This window comes from Pogoniulus pusillus, chromosome 9 (genome assembly GCF_015220805.1).
Source record: "Pogoniulus pusillus isolate bPogPus1 chromosome 9, bPogPus1.pri, whole genome shotgun sequence".
In the NCBI taxonomy this organism is placed as follows: domain Eukaryota; kingdom Metazoa; phylum Chordata; class Aves; order Piciformes; family Lybiidae; genus Pogoniulus; species Pogoniulus pusillus.
Genome location: NC_087272.1, coordinates 19707594 through 19723033, shown reverse-complemented (window position 1 = coordinate 19723033; position 15440 = coordinate 19707594). Strand labels below are relative to the sequence as shown.

The 15440-nt window shown below is 36.6% G+C and overlaps 1 protein-coding gene across 6 annotated transcripts in view; it reads right to left on the bottom strand.

Annotated features, from left to right (window-relative positions):
• KLHL2 (kelch like family member 2) overlaps nt 1-15440 on the bottom strand; it is a 59119-nt gene that overhangs the window by 3433 nt on the left and 40246 nt on the right. For 2 of the 6 annotated variants that reach the window (XM_064148771.1, XM_064148773.1), the window contains 7 exons: nt 9623-9732; nt 8368-8484; nt 7321-7470; nt 6213-6330; nt 5419-5616; nt 4064-4165; nt 3025-3153 (listed from right to left, as the gene is read on the bottom strand). In XM_064148771.1, coding sequence (XP_064004841.1) covers nt 3025-3153; nt 4064-4165; nt 5419-5616; nt 6213-6330; nt 7321-7470; nt 8368-8484; nt 9623-9732 — 924 coding nt within the window. The other 4 variants (XM_064148776.1, XM_064148775.1, XM_064148772.1 and 1 more) reach the window with 4 other exon arrangements.

Genomic DNA, 15440 nt, shown 5'->3' with positions numbered 1-15440 from the left:
AGTTTCTTAATAGGACACTGTTTTATAAATCATGCCAATACTTTCACTACTAACATTTCTCCATGTCCTTCCCAATTAATTTAATTCCTTTTTTATTGCTATTATTTCTAACTATCATGTCATGGTATAGCATGAGAGCTTTTCTTTCTCTCACTTCCTTCACAGTTCATTAGACAGAATAATATAACATTAATCTTTGGTAGGATTAAACATTACAGAGCTAGAGGGAAGGCTGAGGGTTTTAGTTTAAATATGTGGTGTGATCTAAATCTTCCCGCCCAGGCTTTCTGTATGGTTACTGACCTTCCTACTCCCTCTCTTGCATTGCCATTTTTCCTTTCGTAGCTCTTTATTTTTAATAATGCCCTTTGATTTTCTATGATGCTTCATTTTCCCTTATTCCCACCCCCAGTTTCCAAGTCCTACCTTATTTCTTGCTCCTTCCGTCTGTATCCTCTGGTTGCCGTCTTCTTAGTTCTCCTTGCTTTGTTATTTCTCTTTCCTGCCCATTTTTCAGGACCCTGTCTTATTTCTCTCATCCCTCCCAAATGGCCTACATCTGGATATGAAGTTCCTCATCCCAGTATGTTGCTGGAAACAGATCTGTCCCCATACTGATCAACTGAGAAGCAGTTGGTACTAAAGAAGAACAACTGAGGGTTAACCTCTGAAGTTGCTTTTGAATGAAGCTGAAGCAGTAGGAACAGAAGAGGCAGGTTTAAGTTCCTTGAGATGACCAGAGAGCCACAGATTTAATACAGGAACAAAATTCTCCTTAGTTAACAGCCATACCAACACCAGGACTGATCATCAGTTGAAACAGCTCTGATGGTTTTGGGTATTTGGCCATTACAGCCAAGCTCATAAATAGTCATGATTTTCACATTACCACCCACTCCTCCCCCCATGCTCAAGTATAATTTTCCATGTATTTAACAGCGTGGCACGGAAGAGTGTTGATTATTTTACTCAGTTATATGAATCTGAAAAGACTGACTACATTTAATTTTCCTCCTTTTTTTTTTTGGTTTTTTTTTTGGTTGATTGGTTTTGGGTTTGTTTGGTTTGGGTTTTTTTCTAGTTTTGGGGGGTGGTTTTTGGTTTGGTTTGTTTTTTTCCAATCAGAGGACAAGGTGAAAGGCATCAGAGAATTAAATAAACAAACACAGCCCTGAACTCTGGGACAAAGGGAGGGAGGAGCAGAGCAGAAAAGATCCCAATGGTTAGTGCTAGGTAAGGCACTAAATTTCAGAGTTGCCAGAAGTTATTCAACATGTAAAGAAGAAAGTCTGAAAACATCCAGCATATAAACAGGCCACGAGCACAGTGAAAACCTGCAGAAAAGGAGCATTTTAAAAAAGCCTCGATGCTGAGATCAAGTGAGTGTGCTGGCAAATTGCAAAAGTGAACATTTACCACAACCTGCCAAACACTACTTATCCTTATAATAATAATATTTGTTACTTGCCCATTTCTTTATATAAATATTTTCCTCAAAACTTGCCAGTATTGGACAGGAGTATTTAACAGTATCCTTATTGAAACTCTGGCCAGTTTTTAACCCAGTATTTATTTCTGAGATGTACAAACTGAGTAACTAGAATTTTCACAAGACAATTAAGTTTTGTTGAGATACATTGCATCATGTTTTCTTCATTAACATCTTAGTTTTAGCTTAGAAACACAATCAAAACATTAAGCAATAAGAGCTTGCTCAATTTGTATAGGTATAATGAAAGTATCACAAAATAAGTATCTTGATTTTAAGAATATATTTATTTTTAAATAATTTGGACTTGCTTTAAACACCATTGTATAGATTAAAAACCCTTCAGAGTTAATAAAGAATACTGAAAGGCAAGATGAAAGTAGAGATAAATATTAATCATCTACCTAATATATTGGAAATCTATCCATTTTTATTTGTGGCAACATCTCTTCCAAATATGAAGCATATTAATGCAATTATCAGTAGACATTTGAAAGGTGTTGGTAAAAAGCACCATGGAATACTTGGCAAAAAAGTAACTTGAATAACTGGAAAAATAAACACAGAAAAATAGTATCGTGCCATTTAACTTGAAAAAGTCCATGGGAACGTATCTAGAGAAATAAAACAACTTCTGCAAGTTGAAAAAACCTGAAATACCAAAAGACAAATAAAGGACAGTAAATGAGATTTGAGTCTATAATTTAAATAGATAATGAAAATGCTTAAGTCAGTATGGAGCTGTGGGAGCACCATTTTGTTAAAAGCAGAATGCCACAGGCATTTTTGATATCTTAGAGAAAAATACATACTCAGAATCACAAGAAGGGGAAAAAAATCCATGAAAAAATAAAGAAGGGTTTTTTAAGATTGTAAAGAAATAAATGGATATACCTTGGGTAAACAGTACAGAAGGATAACACGTAGTACCCTATATATATCCTAAGGAAGCAAACACCAGGTGATGAAAAGATTTACTAAGATGAAACAAAAGGTACATAAGTAGAAGTAATAGGATGAAGACAGTAATGCAAACTTAGGAATGAACAAGGACAAAATTTCCAGCAGTGAATCAGAAAGTAGAAAAAGTCCTCCAGAGAGGTGGGAATCTAGTCACAGCTCACATGTAATGTCAACCTGAAAAAGCCATTAAAAACATCAGCCCCATACTGGCAAAGAGACGTCTTTGAAGAAATGACATTTTTGCATCTTGGCCAGGTAGATTTTGTTACTTCAGTATGTAGGTGACATGAAATTGATTGTTACAATCCATGCACTTCAGTTTACATGTTAAAAACATCAAAAGTTAAGGGAAGAGGAGGAATATGAAAAAAGCTAAGAAAGGTATTTGGTAGCGAAAGACTGAATCTTACTCTGTAGGAGAGCTGTATTTATGACCTGCAACATATCATCCATCTACAACAAAGACATTTCACTGGAATCACACTGTGCCTTACCGTTCCTATTTGTAGCTACATTTTAAAATCACAAATCTCTCTCAGTTTTACAAGGATGGTTGATTCTTGTCCACTCACCTGCTCCACTCCGTCTCGTGCTCATTTCCGCGACATAGGTCCACTCATTTGCGTTAGCGTCATAGCATTCTACTGAACTAAGGCACTGACGTGACGCCCCATCGTAACCACCTACAGCATACAGTTTACCTAGAAGGGAAACCAACAGGAACCTACAAATTTCTAATGCACAGACTATCCTAGGACATAGGCTGAGGGCAAGTAATTGCTACTAAGCAGTACCTGTCACCAATCAGTTATTGAGTCTGTGTTCTGTAAATAGTTTAGGATAGTACACTATGGTTACTGTAATTTTTAGGGTGTAAAAGGCAGCTAGTATCTAATTAGAATAGTGTGAGTCAAAAAGGGTTTTTTTAATTGCTTAACTAAAATGCAAAGGTACTTTACATTAAGAATTGTTCAAAAGCAAGCTAATTCAAGTATGCAAAACACTGGAAGCTTGCAAGCAAGTTCCCTAGAAATACCAAAAATTCAGATGAAAATGATTTGAACAGTTGGCAGTTTTTGATCATAAACAGCAGTGGTTCCTATTCAGTTAAGTACACGCTGAAAACTGTTTTAAGATCAAGGAGCCAGTTGCATTGTGCAACATCTAGAATATTCACTACTAAGCTGACTTGTAAGTCAGCAGTTTTCCTGCCCACTGTCCTTGAGATCATCCCCAGCATGCAACCAGCAAGGTCAGCCAGAGATAACAGAGTTGACAATACTGCAGTGCTACATCACTAAAGACAAATTTATAAGGTTATCACTTCAGTAACAGAGTTGTTTAGCTTTGCTGACATGCATAACCTAGAGCATGCATGCTTAGCAAGCTTCTCCTCACTTGGCTTTAGGCAGTTGAAGCTCTGAAAAAAAAATTTAAAACAACTATGCTAAAAGCTGTTCAAAACCAAGCAGAACAATTATGTTCATAGAATTTTAATTACAAGGTTCATCAAAAATATAAATATGAATAATGTTTTCAGAAGTGAAAAAGGTAATAGGACAAATTATTGCATTTCTCTCCCTCTTCTTTTTAATATAATTGTCAGCTTACCTCCAACAACACCTACACCAACACTACTTCTTCTTGTGTTCATTGGAGCTACATGAAACCACTCATTAGTCTTCAGGTTGTAAACTTCAACTGATGATAGGCCTGTGAAGACAATACAGCATTAATTTCTCTCTGAATTCAGGTGCAACATACTACCTACCTTCTGGAAAAATCATCTGAAAATTAAAATTATTTAATTTTAAGTACTTTTAATTACTAAGTAAAAGGCACAACATGTCCTTTAGATAGTCAGTTACAGTCAGTGCATTCTTGGGGTCTGAAAATGGGCAATTAATAAAAACTTCTGAGTAACTCTGAAAAACTCTTCTCTGGGTCTTTCTCTTTCTTTTAATTAAGTCACAATGCCCTCTCCTACAGATACTTCAGGAGTAGTTATTAAGGATAAGGACCACCTCTGCATGAATGGCTTTATGCATCAGCGAAAGAAATGAACAGTGTGTGTCCAAAGGCTTCCATGTGTTTGTAATCCTGTTTGCAGTACATGAAAATTCAGAAGTAGATTTCATATTCAAATGGAAAAAAAAAAGTGTTTTTTTTGCTCATATCTTTCATGACTTAAGGACTCTATGGCCATAGGAGGAATACTGAAAGGAAACTTGTCAAAGCTATTTAGCATCAGCTCTTAAGACAGGAGCAAACAGTTCACAGTTCAGGAACGTGCTAGTTTGAGCCTAGCTGGGATATTTTAGTGAGAATTAGATTACAGGCTGTGAAAAGGAAACAATGATGATGTCTACTTCACTCATAGGCTTGCTGAGATGTATGAAAACAAGAATACAAACATAGATAACACAGTTGCTCTTTGGTTCTGGCTGCATGCACTTCTCTCTCTGACTTGCTGTCTGTGTGACTAATCTGTCTGCTTCCTGCCCCCCCTGGCCAATCCTCCAAACTCACCTTGAACGTAAGGCAAAGCCTGGGGTAAAGTAGAGGGGTGGAAAGGAGGTGGAAGGGTGGTTGGGAGCCCCTCCTGGGGACTCTGGTTTCTGGGAGGGCTGTTGTGTTTCTGTATTACTTTTTAACTTGTATACTTAAGTATATAGATGTATATATTGTAAATATCTGCTTGTATATTGTGCTAAGCTGTAAATATAGCTTCATTCTTTAATTTCCCGTCGCTGAGTCTAGTCTGGGTGATTTTCTTAGTGTGGGGGGGCCAGTAACAGCCAAACCATCACAAGGAAGAAGGATGTGACCAGTAAGGCACACTGCACTCAACAAAATGCCTGGCTACCTTCATGCTTTGTTTCATCACAGCATGCAGAAAAGAGACATTCAAATCTTAGGTCAAGATTCATCAAAGAAAAATCAGCTGCACATAAAAGCAAAAATACCTGTACTCCCATCAAATCCTCCCACAGCATAAAGAAGGCCATTTAATACTGCTGCTCCCAGTGTGCTTCTCCTGTCTTGCATATTTGCCACACTCGTCCACTGGTCCTTCACCGGATCATAGGAATCTACTGTGCGAACTCTTAAAGAACCATTGAAACCACCAACAGCATAAACCATGCCTCCCATGTACACCATTCCTAGAGCAAAGAAATGGGGAGGAAAGATGAGTGGTTTAGTCTGTCAGTTAATTGCATCCCATACTGCCCTAAGTATGCAGATACTTGACACAATTTACAGTACTCACTACACTATCAGGCTTTTGACTGTGTCCCTAGAGTCATGCTTTATTTGGAGGTTAAGCACTTCAAGTTCTGGCACTTTTTGTTGGCAACATCTCACACTTCTGAATATTATGTTTGCTGAATTTCTTTTTGTGGAGATAGCTGCTTTAAGAGTGTATTTTAATATTTTTAGTATCAGTTGGTTACTTCTTCACATTCTTCATCTAAATAATAATAGAGCATTTTAACAGCAAAATTACTTATAGTGCAGTAATATATAATTTATGCAAGGTGATAAAGCAGTTTATTCTAAAGATTACAAACTGAAGAACAAAATAACATGAAGTTATCAAGCTTCTATCACTCCAGATTAACAAGTAATTAACATTTTAAGGATGATCACTGCAGTTAATTCTTAGCTCCTCTTAGACAAGTATCTTCAGTATCGTTCAAAGAACATATGCTTTATGCAGACATTACTAATCACAATAAAAAAATCAGACATCATTTACCTGCTCTGCATCTTCTGGAAGGCAATTCAGCTACCTGATGCCAGCGCTCTTCTTTAAAATCATAGCACTCAACACTGCGAATTGCCTTTGGTGCCTGTCCTCCAACGACCATCATCAACTAAAAGGGAGATGACAATAAATGTTATTTGCATATATGAGAGGAACTGAATGATCCAAAGAGTGTTGAAAACAAGATTCTGTAAAAGCAATAATTAGTTCTCCTAAATGAGAAATCTGAATCTTACAATCTAGCCAAAACTACTTTTTTTTTTTCAAAAACACATGCACATTACAATCATTGTCTCCACAGGAAATGTCTGAGATAGAAAAGCAGGAAGAAATTAGAGTCTAAGTAGAGCTCCCATGAACAGGGCAGATCCTGCCATATTTTCTTACCCTACTCTGTCCACAGATGAGAGAATTCAGTATCTGTGTGGAACTGTGACCATTCATCATAGATCAGCCTTATCTGGTTCCTTTGAAAGAAATGTGCTAAATCTACTGAATAGAATCTCCTATTCCTTTGTTGCAGTTGACATAATAGCACTATGAGAAAACTTTGCTTCAGTGGAAATAAAGTTAATACCTGATGTTTGTTTTGTTTTCTTAGACTTCTGAGATGAACAAAAGACTATACTTGGCTAAAAATGTAATAAACACTCAAACTCATAAGCATCAGTCTTTGTTAGGGGTTTGGTACGTTTGTTTTGGTTGCTGTTGCTGTTCTTTTCTAAAGAAACAGGCTTACTTCCTCTCTCACAACAGGCCTATAACTGTGTATTTCTCAAATGCTGAAGAACTTAACTAAAAAAATCCCAAAACAAATAAACCCACCAAAAGTAAAATGTGAAGAGAAGGTTTTAATTTTGGTTGTTTTGTTTGGTTGGGGTATTTTTTTGGGGGAGGAAGGGGTAATATATATGGGGAAGATGTGTGGGAGACTAGAGCAGCTATATCACCAGTTGTATTGAGTACAAAGTTAATCACTTTTTATATTTTTGTGATAAATATTTTTTTACAGGAATATGCCAAGTGATGGTCACATATTGATGACATCTTTTAAACTGGAGCTTTAAGAAGTGAGGGAATTGTTAAAATGAGGGCTTACTTTTGGGAGGCTAGCAGGCGTTCTCAATTTCGTTCGAGTGCTTTTCATCAGTGCTCGTTGCTCAGTGGGCAGCAAGTGATACTTCATAGCTTCAATGAGGTAATCTTTACAAGCACTGCTGTTCTTAACCAGTATTTCTTCTTCAACTCTCTGTTTATTAATAGAAATTTAACAAGGTCTGAGCATGTTAAGGAAATCAAACACAAGCCTGTGTTACATCACACAAAGGCAGACTACTGTCATTTTTTTACACTGTAATTTAACCACAAAAGCAGTTACTGAATTAAAAAAAAATGGATCCTACTCATTAAGAGATATAGAAGAAGCAGTGCTAGGTAAAGCATATTTCTTGATTTTTCACATGCACAGTATGAAACACTTTAAAGAAAGAGGTGAGGAGAAGAATTTAACTAACTAGTAAATCACAACAGCAAAACAAAACGTTAAAATCCACAAAAGCAAGAAAATAAACCCCAAAAACCATCTACAAGACGTGGAGGAAAAAGAATCACATGACAAACCCAGAATTTCTAAAACAACCACCTACCAACTTGCTACTATACCCTACTAACAAATGCTAATAGCAAACAGGTATTTTCAGTCATAAACAGTTGACCTGACACCTAATTATTCAAAATGGTCTTACTTTTTTTTTTTTTAATGTATTATATCTGAAAGAAATGCCCTTTTCTTATCATTGAACTTGAATTCAATTCTGGAACTTAAAATTCACTTATGAAGTGTTGTATTAATTATCCTGTTAAAAATGAAAACTAACTTGATCTCAGCTAATTAAATAATTCATGATGAGTAGTAAGCTAAACAGATAAATCACATATATGTAATTTCCTCTATGTGACACAGTCCCTCATTCAACTCGATGTCTGTTTGTGCTTGAGTGCACATGCATAGGTGATAGTGGCGGGCTGCTTAATTTTACTATCAGTTGGCATGCTACATTACAATGTTTAAAAGTATTCATCTGGCTTTAAAAAAAATAAATGGCAATGTTCACATGCAAGCGAATTAACATTCATTTTTGCTTACCTGAACTAAATATTCACGGGAAAGCAAAGGCAACCGAACATGCTCCATCAGGCGTGCCATTAGCTCCTGCCTTATATCTTTGTCATGGTTTACCCACGCTATCACTGCTTCAAACACCTTCCAGAAAACAAACAAGTGTGACTCCCTCGGCTTACAAATTCAGCAGTACAAAAATATCACTGTGCCTCAAACACAGGTTTTGCTTATACTAAAATTCCTATATGAGAAAAGACAACAGCAGTTACAGCTCCCATTATTTCCATATTTACCCGCCACAAAATTCTGAAGATGCTGTAACTGGTCTCTTTTTATATCACTCCTCTTCTGGTGTTTCAATGAGAGCTGCACTACACTGATAAAATGTACACAATAATTTCACTGGTACTGAAAATCTAATGAAACTAGGCAAAGAAACAATACAGCAGCAGTGATATTACAGTCCTTATACTTTTCTTCCTTTCTTGAAAAAGACTGGCCACATCATCATTCAAACTTAAAATCACTGAGTCCTTCTAGGACAAGTGATCCCAATCCTAGCTTCTTCTCTATTGCACAGCAGTTCATCATACATTAGACCATGAAAACCTTGAATTATCCTCCATAGTTGCAACATCAGATGTATCAAAGTGTATTAGGCCTTCAGACTACTCTGGGAACACCACTGTGACTTTGCTATTTGCAGTTTATGCAGCCAGCTCCTGGATTCAACGTTTCCAAGAGGTATCAACACCAAATGCTACCTAGCCATAAAAATCAGTATTCAAGCACAGTTTGGAATACAATTTAGCCTCATTTGAACGGAGGTGTTAATACATCTATGTACACCTTGGGAAAAAAAGAGAAGTTTAAATTGATGTACTCAAAAATGAATAAATATACAACATGAAAATCATTACAGGTTCAAAGAGTGCACTGGGCTCACTGGAGATTGTTTCAAAAACGGGTTTAAAAGAATAAAATCTAGCTGTAGGTGAACCAACGTATATTTAAACTCAGGCTTGTTTATATCAAGCTGCCTAGCCATTTCCTTTGCAACCCACATCTGTTCAGTTGGGCTAAATAGCCCACATATATCTAGAGGGTTTTAATACCTTTGTAGGACTGCTGATGGTAAAGTTAGTAGATGGCACGTACTTCTCTTTGAACTACTGTTTTTGGAAACAGCCCAGCCAAATAAGCATACAAGAGCAGTGAGAACAAGCTTACTCTCTCAGCCAAAAGAATAAAAAGAGTACTAGGACACGGATGGTCTTACCTTCTCTTCTGAGGCAATTGTGAGTTTGTCACTGGATATAAGACTGCACACCTGCTCTACACCAAGATTGAGGTATTCTTCACTAAGTACAACATCAGAAAAGTGCTGTTCTGTTTGGAGGAAAAGTAGTACTCTGACATACAGTGCTAAGTGTTCCCACAACAAGCATTAAAGCAACAGAGGAAAAACAGAGGAAACAAGTCAAGATGCATGCTATTTTGCACATCTAGAAGCAGTACCTTAGCTTGAAATTTTACATAGGTTAAAGCTTGGCTTTACAAACCACTTTTGTGTTTAAAGGTTTTTCAATTTAATTGAAGTATCAAATCACATTACACTACAAGTAGAAATCATAACAATTTTATATTTTCAGCATCTGAGCACATGTCCTTGACAGTTAATTAAATCTCATTTTGCTAACTTTTTACATACAAATACAGCAAAAAGGACTCCAGAAGAAGAATACATTCTCTATGCTGTTAATAAACAAATCAAACCTATACTTCAACATGAACAATGGTTGATTCATTAGCACTAACCAGCAGTTTTGCAGACTAATGTAGGTCAAATCAACCAACGAGTCTGAATCCTGTGTCATCGCCCACAGCTTCTACATGGTCATAAAAATACTACATACCATGATCTCTACAACATGTAGGGGATATGTAGTTTTTACTCGTGTTTCTAAAAGCCTCAAAGTAAACAAAACTGACAAAATTCAACATTTTAGTTGTAGAACCAGGTATTTCCTTCAACACAGAGCATGGGTCTTTATCAAATTGTTTTTCAGTTATTCAGTTGCTCTCTTGCTTTCCTAAAATTGCTGAAGCCATGCGGTTGCTCAAAAGTAGCTCCACCCAGTTAATTGGTATTTTTCCCCTCTTCAGCTGTTCTTAACAGAAGTTAGAAGGAACAACTGTTACAGGCAATTTAAGAATTCAGTCATAATTATAATAAGCAAAAAAAAAAAATCAAACATATTCAAACTAAAGAACATTTTTAACCTTTTCTATCGCTCCACCAGTGCTACTATACTCCAGGCTTGACAAAGTGTCTTAAGCTGTTAAAAATATTCTTTAAATGCTGAATGTTTCCAGCTTAAGAAATATAATTTTTTTTCATGTCAATTTTGCACAGTACAGCAACTTGCCTGTTTTTTGACCTTTTTTTCCCCTTTCCCCACTGTACTGAAGATTAGAAAGCATAAAAAGATAAAGGACAAGAATTACACTGAGTTGGATTTATCTAGTTCAGCATCATATTCCTTCAAACAGGCAACACAAATTGCTTCAGAAAAAGAATATATCTAAAAAATGTGATAACAAAAACTTGCCCCATAAAGGTCTCTTTATGCATGAAAGATCAGAGCTTGGGAGACAGAAGGAATCTTAACCACATGTTACTAAATAATGAGTTTAGTGGCAATACAGACCAGTCCCCTTGAATCCTGTCAATTGTTTTTTACCTTTCTGTATTAGTAATACCAGTGTCTCATTGAACAAAAAAGCTCCACATATAAACGCTCAGTTCTGAATTAATAGTCTCATGTTTTAATGCTCAAAACCATAAGGGAAGGCCTCAACTTGTCTACTCAAAATCATACATTATTCTATGTTGCTTTTTAGCCTCTATCTTTATTTAATGTAGACTGTCCTCACCTTTTAAGTCCCTTATCCTACCAGTCTTTCCATTCATGATCACTACAAGTCCCTCCAAATCTGCAGCGTTCTCTTACGATGGACGTGTAGTATTTTCTGTTGTATTTCAGGTAACAGGAGAGAAACAATGAGAAACAATACTTCTGATTTTTAGAACACCATCATTACTTTCCCACTCCTTCTAAATGTTTAAGTATGTTTGCTTTTCAGACTACAAATATGCAGAGGTTTTATGAAGTAGACTTTTCTGAGGTATGCTTCTTTAAGTATCTGATGATTTTTACTATTGGCATATGGCAAATAAAAATTGATAAATGTAATTTGTATAAATCAGTTTTACAATAAACTCCAAATTTAAGTGACAGTGCTACAAAACAGCATGCCTGACTGTACTCAGAGGCTGCATTAGGAAGCTAGCAGAAAGAAAGAGGAAGCAACACTCATCCAAATCCAAATCTCAAACAAGTCTGAGTTTCAGAATCCTTGTTCAGTTTCCCTTAAAAATCCAATTTAGCAGTGTATCACATCCAACAGGACACACTTTAACTAGAAATTCTCAGGTGATTTTATAGACTCATATACAAGGGGGTTGATTTGTAAAAGCTGACTTGGATTTATGACATGCTCTAAGCACAAAGAGTCTCTAAACCAGCAGAGACAAAATTAACAATTTTCTAAGTAATACACTTAATATGAGACTGTCTTCTGTTTCCACAATAGGAGAAGAATTGTAGAAAAAAATAGATGGTACTTGAACAAAACCAGTACTATTTTACTGGATGATAATCTGTACATAAAGCATAACAGAGGCACGTGGCCAAAAGAGGAGTGGGGGGAAAAAAGAAAGGAGAGATTAAAGCAGTTTCCAATAACTACAGGCTCAGGTTCTCAAGCAATACCTGGAAACAAGTCATCTGCTGAATGAATTAGGGAAAAAACAGCGAAATAGGAGAATAGATGGCTATATAAATTTTAGTCGTGAAAAGAAGAGGTAAGGTGAAATCACTTGTCTTTTAAGAACCAGATCTCTTGTTGTCAAGGAGATTGTTCTAATTAATTGCTAGATGATCTTTTGATAGAAACTAACTGAAATATTATCTAAAATACCTAGAAACTGAAAAAGAGTAAGAAAATGCAAAACCAGCGATTAAATCTGCCAATGGAAATTTATCTAAAGCTGTCATGTGCTGAACACAGGTGTTGTGATATATAAAAATAAGGTTTATGAAATTAAACTGTTCAACAAGAAGGATATCAGCATCTTTGAAATAACATGATTCATTACGAGGAACTGCAAAAATCCCATTTGGATTCTCCTTTCCCAATAGCTATGACAAAAAATAGCACTCTGTGTGTATTATTTTCCTGCCTGGTTTGGGATCTGTATTATTCTATATTACTGCTCACATTCTGAAAGCTTTGATAATCTGGAGATACTGACATCAAACATCAAAAAAGTTATGATATCTTTCCCCTCCAAAATCTTAAATTAGCTTGGTTTTTTATTTGATGTATTAGTAACACACTTTCTTCATCAACATCTCCTAGATAAACAAAATGAAAAGTGGAAGTTTTCAGAAGAGGATAAAATACTTTTTTCCCCCTCAAATTATAATTTTCCACACAGTAAGTGACTCTGACGAACTTGCATTGGAATCCTGCCCTACTTCTTGCCACTCTACACAGATATTGAAGCCAGCTGGCTCCAGAGTCAGGTAGTGTGGAAACAAGCTGCCTTAGGAGCTGCAGAGCTTGGCTCCTGAATTCCCACTTCCTAAGCAAGTAGAATCCCAGTTCTTCATTATCAAAACTAAAATCTGCCTTAAAAAAACAAACAAACAAAACCCCAAACAAATAAACAAAACTAAACAAAACACCCAAACAAACAAACCCCCTTCCATTTTAGGACCTTTATAAAATATCTGTTCTAATCACACACAAAAAACGTATCTTCACCTTTTTGCAACCATTAGACACAATTTCTATTAGAACAGCTAAAGACACGTCCTTATCTGCCCTCTATCAGTAAGATGAATCAGCAGGGTCAAACTGCAAGGACAGAAAGGACCTTCTTAACAACACTGAAGGGGCTACTGACAAACTGGAAGCCCATAGGAGCTGTGAATGTGTGAATTTCTGGTATTATTCATTCTGAGTCTGGAGATGTGTATATACATGCACACAGCAGCAGTTAGCACTTGACATACCTCTTCTATCCAAAAAGTACACACAGAAGTCTCACTGCCCATAAAGATACTGACACTAACTTTGTATTTTTTCAATTACATAGGAAGAGAAGCTACATCTGAAATTTGCACACATTTTATTCCATAAACATTTGTGGATTAATTCACAAATGCTATTTTGTTCATTTATATACTACAGTCAAATCTTCTCTGGTTTAGTTACCTTTATTAAATGGAACAAACAAGTACAGAAGCAAAGATCTAATTAAGTTCCACTGAATTAATAACCTGTCAGAGACTCTCAGTGGTAAGAAATAAAAGCCTGTAACCCATCTTCTCCTTTTTGTTTTATGTCAGTGGCCACTGTCAGTGTTCGTGTATCATATGGTTGAAGACTGTCTAAATTCCTGTGCATCATTAACAGACTTCAGTCATTTTCTAACATTTCTCTGAGGTATTCCAGCAGCTGAAGTCAAGCTTTTTTAAAACTTTTACACACTTCCAGATATCTGCTTCCACTCATATTATCACTTATGAAAGACATGGCCACAGCCAATCAATGCTAGAGGTTGCAGCTAGAATAAGCACCCCCCACACACACCTTGTACTTCTTAGATCTTTGTAGTGTATATTTGTGTGTGAACAAAATATCAGTACCAATTATAAGGAATCTCCTAAGTGTCTTTTGTATGGTTTAGACCAAATATTTCTATTTCACAAAGGAGATGGTGATGTATTTTTATTAACTAAATGAAACACCTGCATCTTTTTGATGTGATAATGCTACAAAGCAAGCTGGAACCTTCCAGAAATGTAACTTCTTTTTGACCTGATAACGTCTCATTTTAGGGCAATGCAGAGCAATGGAGCTTAGAAAGACCTAAAAGTATGATGACAGTTTCTCAAGCAGATGAAACTATAATATATAGAGCAAAAACTCATCTCTAAAATTAGTGCTTTAATTCTCAATGCCATTTTTTTTTCCTGTTGAGACACAAGGTCCTTACTAATGATCTAACATAAAGCACTGGTCAAGTGGGAACCCCAGGCTTCTCACAGGGGCTCTGCCACTTGGAGAACCAGCAGAAGCTAAATATTGCAGAATCAATTAAAAAAAAAAATCACTTGTCAATTTTATGCTTAAATAACTGCTTCTGAGAACACCATGAACTTCATAGCAGCCAAGGTAACAGCAGCATAGCAACAGACATTGCTCCTCAGAATAGAATTGTAAGAACCCATTCTGCCAACTATGTTCTTTCAATCTCATGCATACAAATGTACACAGGAATAGTCTATGGAAGACATGCATGATTACAAGTCTAGTTAGGGCTCAAAGTTTTGGCCTCACAGCACCAAAATCAAGAACATTCTATTCCACAGTTAGGTCCAACACAGCAACCTAGGCTTCACAACACATCCTGTGATCCTTAACCAAATTTTCTCCAGCATTTCCTCAGCACGATGCTCAAAACCAAAGTGGTTTGCTTCTTGCACAGGTAAGCCAGTATATCCATGTCTCATACTACCCTACACAGTGAGTGGTTATAACTAAGAAATGTGTCAAGGCCTAAGCACTGAGTGTTTCTCTAGTTAAGATGGCCCATCACTCATCAAAAGGTTTACCAATACAACATAATGTTATGCCAACTACAAAAAGCATCATATTCTAGGGGAAAAAATATATCTTGTGAACACTTTCTAAGACTATGGGCTCCTCAATTCAAGAGAGATGTTGAGGTACTGGAACATGTCCAGAGAAGAGCAATGAAGCTGGTGAGGAGCCTGGAACACAAGCCCTATGAGGAGAGGCTGAGGGAGCTGGGGTTGTTTAGCCTGGAGAAGAGGAGGCTCAGAGGTGACCTCACTGCTGTCTACAACTACCTGAAGGGAGGCTGTAGCCAGGTGGGGGTCAGTCTCTTCTCCCAGGCAACCAGCAACAGAACAAGGGGACACAGTCTCAAGTTGTTCTGG